Source organism: Argentina silus, assembly GCF_951799395.1.
Source record: "Argentina silus genome assembly, chromosome: 6".
Taxonomy (NCBI): Eukaryota; Metazoa; Chordata; class Actinopteri; order Argentiniformes; family Argentinidae; genus Argentina; species Argentina silus.
This window is the reverse complement of record NC_139660.1, coordinates 22,623,041-22,629,407: the sequence shown is the minus strand read 5'-3', so window position 1 is coordinate 22,629,407 and position 6,367 is coordinate 22,623,041. Positions and strand designations below refer to the sequence as shown.

Sequence of the window (6,367 nt, the reverse complement as noted above, 5' to 3'; positions counted from 1 at the left end):
TTAAACACATATCTCGACAGAGAAGTGCTCTCCTTTTCTAGGCAAGTGTCCTCATGTGTCCTCCATCTTTGTTAAGGAAAATCAGTTCCACATCACGACCTTAAACCAATCATGAAGCATTGTTTTACAAACCCCTCGTCTGTTCTTGGTACAGTACCAGCTCACAAACGAGGCCCAAACGTTCACGGATGGTTCCTCGAACCATAGCGGTCCAGGCCGATGGAAATTAATCAGAAACCGTGAATTTCACGGTTCGGTGCGGCATGTCCTGTGGTAGAAACGTGCCATTAGTGTCGAGAGTTCCAAACCTCAACAATAAATAACCCTAACAGAGAGGAGAGGTCAGAACAAAGACGTCTGAAATATCTTGTGATTAAAATGACTAAATGAGGAGGATGGATTTTTCAAGGACTTTCCTTTGGCAACTCAAGCAAAAAGAGATTGGTATAAGGGCTGTGTTATGTTCTGTAGCTCTTTTTGGCTCTCTAATGGCTATTTGCTTAGTCTTTTGGAAGAAAAAGAGGAGGCAGAAAGGGGGAGGACCAGGGCTCTAACAAGGGGGAGGAGGAGAAGCTGTAATAAAAGACACTTCTCTGGGAAAACGACAAAAACGCCACGATAATCAACTTCACCATCGGTTGGTGTTTATCTCATTTTCGAAGGACTCTCCTTAATTGCGCCACAGTATCGAACACAGACAGACACTTACCCCTGTGTGTGTGTGTGTGTGTGTGTGAGAGAGAGAGAGAGGACATCCAGACACGTCTCCTTGCCGGACAGGCACACTCCAGTCTCGAGTGTCTCGGCTGAGCGGCTCTGTGAGAGCGAGACACGTCTCCCTAATTAGCAGGAGCCCCAGCGCATCCCTTGGTCCTGACTAGAGAGGCCTCTGGGAGGCTTTGTCCGCACGGTCGTGGGTGTCACTTTCCCCCTCCATGGCACTGAGGAGGACTATCTGGAATGGGGTTTTTCTATTCGTTATTTTGAGAAATGTTGCTTTACTAATATTGTAGGCTGATGTTAGGTTATATATCTATGGAAAGGTATAAGATACATTTCAAGAAGATCAATAAATGTGCAACCAGAGGATATTGTGGTGCTGTGTTGTTCTGTCTTTTTTTGTTTGTTTGACAGTACTGCATGTGGAACTAAACCCGACCTTCATTCTTTATTCCAAGATGAGTGAGTTAAACACCTTCAGCCCAAATAAACGTATTGTGTGCAACACAGTCTCCCGAATTGTCCCTTTAAAATAGACTACCCCCTGGCCCCTTTATTAGCAATTGATGCAGCACAGAAACCGGCTCTGATTCACTTAAAAGCAAAGGCTATTTTTAAAAAAAGAATTCCAGTTGATCTTTGTTGTCACGCTTTTTACGTGTCATTATTTCAAACTCATTTTTGCATAGAAATCTAATTATTCATTGAGATATAAATTAGATTTTCACATTCAGTGAGACCCACGATCCTATTCACCCATACTGGCTCTTTCTCTCTCTCTCTCTCTCTCTCTTTTGGAGGGCCATGCGATGAAGGGGCTAGCCTCTGCAGCTGCTATTCAACATGAAGGAGATAATTGGTAATGAAAAGTCACTGCGTGGCATTATGTTGTCCACGGGATCATTGTTCATTTTCCCATCACCATTGAGAACTATATTGAGGACCAGAGTGTTTCTTTTGAGTTTTGGTATTCAGGATCTGTTGCCTGGTAACTAATAAAGGGGGAAATCACCCCACTGTATTGGCCAAGATGGGCCGCAAGCTGGCCCTGCACAACAATGCAACTTTTGTAAAAAGGCGTTGATACAAGTTAATGACGCTTGTTCAACAAAACATTAATGGACTTCTTCACGCTATAATATGGCATGGGATGGGACGTGAATGAGAGGGGGCTGCATCAGCACTGCACTCTAACAAGTTTGTGTGTTTTTGTCCCTGAGAAACTCAATGCGCCATAGGCTATGCACACAAGCATGCACACACACACACACACACACACACACACACGATCATGCACGCACGCACACACAAACACACCAACACATGATCATGCACACACACACACGATCATGCACACACACAAACACACGATCATGCACACCCACACACACACAAACATGCACACACAGACACAGACACAGACACACACACACACACACACACACACACACACACACAAACAAACACAAACACAAACACAAGCACCAACAAGCGGTGGTTATCTTCCTGTTGAGAGGGAAAATATCTCAACTAATCTTTAGAGGATTAAGCAAAGTGTGCATTAATTCCTGACGTATGATTTATTGATACACATTCGATCTTCATTATAATGAATGGATACATGATTAATTGCCTCATCAACAGGCTCTGAATAGGGGTGAATAGAGTAACTGCTGAAATATGATATAGTTTGAGCACAATATGGGAGAGGGAAGTCAATGCTGGGGGCCCTGCACTGAGAGCTTTAGAGATTTCTGAAATTCTTTTCAAACTCGGACGTTTAAAAAAGAAAAGAAAAAAGGGGGTAATTTTGTAACGGTCTCATTTGTTTCACCCGCTTCTTAACCGAAGCGGATAAAGCTGAAGTCCTGTCACCCCGAGCAGAATAAAAAGAATCAAAGGATTTTTCCCTTAAATGGACTAATTTTCTCCTTGAATTATGAACGTTATGTCTAGGTAACAGCCTGTGCTCTGTACCCAACAGCTTAATGCCTCCTAAACCCTTCCACGTGGCTCGACTAGTCCTGGCAATTAGGCCTCATTATAGACTCATAAAGGATCTCATTTGTGGGATTACTTAATAGACAATGAAATTTTATCGTGCAGAATTATGGAAAAATAATATTCGGAGCTGGGACGGTGTGATGAGGGCGCGCGCCACGCATCATTCCGCCTGGTTTGTCCTCTATCCCTCTCTCTCTACCACCCCCCCCCCTCTCTCTCTCTCTCTCTCTCTCTCTATCCCTCTCTCTCTCTCTCTCTCTCTCTCTCTCTCTCTCTCTCTCTGTCTCTCTCTCTCTCTCTCGTTTGAAATGGTTCTCTGTACCATAACAAGCCCGCGCGCCTCCCGTGTCATACGCTGTGTTCACTTTATTATAGCAATTACAGCCTGCGTGGCAGACGTGTTTGTTTTTTCTCATTTATCCGAGTTTAAGGTCATATTCTAATTCGTTTAAAGATGCCAATTAAATTCGAATGAACACCGGTCACCCACAGGTGGCTTACCTAAATTAGCCGAATGTGTCTTTACGAAGTTACACATTGAACAAAACAATTGCACAGATAACATTTTGTTGACATGGTTTGATTTGAACTCTGTAGGCTGAGTGTCGACCTACTTCGGGCCTAATCTAGGCCTACTTCGGGCTGGTTACAGCCTGACTGAATTCTTGTACTCAACAGAGTGAATGGATGCATGCACCTGAAATGTTTGCACCATTAAACCTTGCTCGCCACCCCGCACTCTTGTCTGGAGGTTCGAGGCGTTGCTTAGCAGATGAAAGCGGAAGCCTAAATCCACTGGTGACTCGCCCGGAGATCAAACTCGCTAATTATTGTCACAAGATGGGGGATTAACGCATTTTTGAAATAGCTGCCTGTTTACCCGGCAGAAACCCACCATAATAAACACTTTCTAATTGAATCCTAATCGCTATCAAATAGCCACAACCCAGACTCGGCAGCAATTCATAATTCTTTAATTGCTGGACCTGAAATATTTACCAAACTGACTCAGGGGTATGATTATACAGCAATTACATTTAGTCCACGTAGTTAGACGATTTACAAACTTAAATCGCATTCCCACAAATATCTTGACTCACAAATAAAAGTAGATTTAGCCTACGCCTACTTTCACCATGGGATGACCTGTAACGCTTGAGCAATATAGGCTAATATGTTAATCAAACTGTAATTACCTGAATATAATTTGCTCATTAATTGGGGTCTTAATAAAACGAATAAGCAATGTCTAGAGGCATAATTAATTTAGCTATGTGTTCCTTGGTTAGCCTAGCCCAAATAGGCTAGGCCTACTGTAACCTATTTAAATCAATATGGCCATTGGTCACATTACAAAACATAACAGTTTTGTTAATTGTCTATGCAAGTCTGATAAGGGCTCATTTATTAGGCTGCTGATAGGGTGTTATGTTGCATTTAACTTGCAAATCGACTTGCCAGCTACTGATGCTAAGACTGGATATGACAATATGTCCGTGTAGCCTATGGAGGCTATTGTTTTAGAGTGTGCAGTCAACCAAGTTAGGCCTACTTGACTTTGGACACAATTACCTCCATCACTGCTGGCAGAGACTATCAGGTCTCACGAACTGGAGTTCAAATGAACCTCACTTATAACCTGACAGCATCCAACAGTGTTTGAGTTTGGTGTATTTTATATTGATATTTATTGTTTACAACTTTCAAACCAATTATATATTTGCACGCAAGGCCTATGAAAAGCGCAGATGAAGTGCGAATCTCATTGGTATTACTGCTGATGTTCTGACATTGCAATTTGCAAACTGCCTCACACGAATTAATGACATTGTTTGGTGACGTTTTTATCGAGAGGGCTTTTTTTCCCACTGCGTCTTGATATTGGGGGTAAAATGAGTAAATGTGGAGATTTTGATTGGAAGATCTCTGAGGCATCACGTGTTTTGGGTCAATTGCTGTTCTGAAGCCCTCGGAGCCGGGTGCGCACGTGGGTGACGCTAGGGCCAGCCCTCTCCGGGGTCCCTTTTGTTGAACCATCAAACATAAGCACCTTCCGAGATCCCGAGGGCTTCAGATGAGAAACGGCCAACTTTTTTGCGCAAGGAGCAATACCGACCGCATATCGTTCTGCAGCCATGTCGAGATCCTTTTATGTCGACTCTTTGATTATCAAGGACACGGTGCGCCCCGCGCCTCTGAACGAGCACCATCCAGGACACGACTTCCTCATCCCCATCAGCATGCACGCGCCCAGTATGATGACGGTCAACGCGCCGGTGTGCCCGTCCAGAAAGAGCGGCACTTTCTGCGTCTGCCCGCTTTGCGTCACGTCCCACATCCACTCTTCTCGCAGCGGCATTCCGATGCTGAAAAGTCCGTACCCGGGTGCGGAGACGCAGTACTGTCACAGAATAGCACACGCACAACAACAGACTTCGGCGCTGGCGCACTCTGGACACCCACCTGTCTGCACGCCCACCTACAGCGTCACAGACCCCAGGAGGTACCACTGCCTCTCCATAGGTAAGCAACAAAATGGGCTCTCTGTCTACCTGTGTAACATAGTTTAACCAGCTGTCAATTCATAGCAAAACATGTTTAAATGGCTCATACCGCCACGTAAATATCAAACGAGATGTTGGAGTAATCACGGTTACGCACGGAAATTACGCGCGGGGAATTCTATGTTATTATTTGCGTAGAGTGCAGTGTTAGTACGTTGAATTGAACGACACGTTTTGGTAAAATTGTTGTTCTGTCCTCAACAGGCGCCTCCGAGAGCAGTCACATTCAGAATGGGAAGAGGATGCGCACGGCGTTCACCAGCACGCAACTCCTGGAGCTTGAGAGGGAGTTCTCCTCTAACATGTATCTCTCGCGACTCAGAAGAATCGAGATAGCCACGTATCTGAACCTGTCGGAGAAACAGGTTAAAATCTGGTTTCAGAACCGCAGGGTGAAACACAAGAAGGAGGGTAAGGGCACACAGAGGAGCGGGCACGGCGGTTGCAAGTGCGCCAGCGGCCACACGGACTACCCGCGGTCAGAGGACGAGGAGTCTCTATCACCCGCCTCCGCGTTAGAGGAGAAGGAGATCTCGCCAATCTGACGGGCATCATCACAAACTACGAACTTCCATTCCACGACTGGCACTTAGTGTAGGCGACCGTGTTTCAACATGGATCCGCCACTTCAGACGAACTCAGGGCCGTAAAATGCTGAGGAGAAGAAGTATGGGAATATTGCTGGTTTGCCACTGGTTTAACTGTGTATTGTAGGCCTGCGTAATTTAATGTTTATTATTTTGTTATATGAGAACAAATTGTGAATAATGTTTCCAAACTGTCATTTTTTAAAAACGCTATAAGGAACATAAATGTGATGTTTAATCCTCCCAAGGGTTCAAACCAACGTCAAAGTTTAATCTCCTCAGTAGTTGTCATACAATGCTTGGTACAGTATCTTCCTCTGCTTAGATAAATATTTATCAGTGCGGCTATGACGGCCGTTGATCCAATCTGTTTGATATCTGAGATCCCTCCAAGTGAACATGTGTGTGCAGACTATTAAAATATGTATATTTGTATTTATTCTAATAAAACATTGATGAATTGGACGTATATGTTATTGCTGATTTTTTTTT

General features: G+C 44.2%; 1 protein-coding gene across 1 annotated transcript; it reads left to right on the top strand.

Moving 5' to 3' along the window:
* Positions 1-4,859: 4,859 nt before the first annotated feature.
* gsx2 (GS homeobox 2) lies at positions 4,860-5,833 on the top strand (the record flags this gene model as incomplete). The annotated part of the gene is made up of 2 exons (XM_083671209.1): positions 4,860-5,247; positions 5,493-5,833. 2 exons carry the CDS (start codon positions 4,860-4,862, stop codon positions 5,831-5,833), a joined length of 729 nt encoding a protein of 242 aa, XP_083527335.1.
* Between the last annotated feature and the right edge of the window lie 534 nt (positions 5,834-6,367).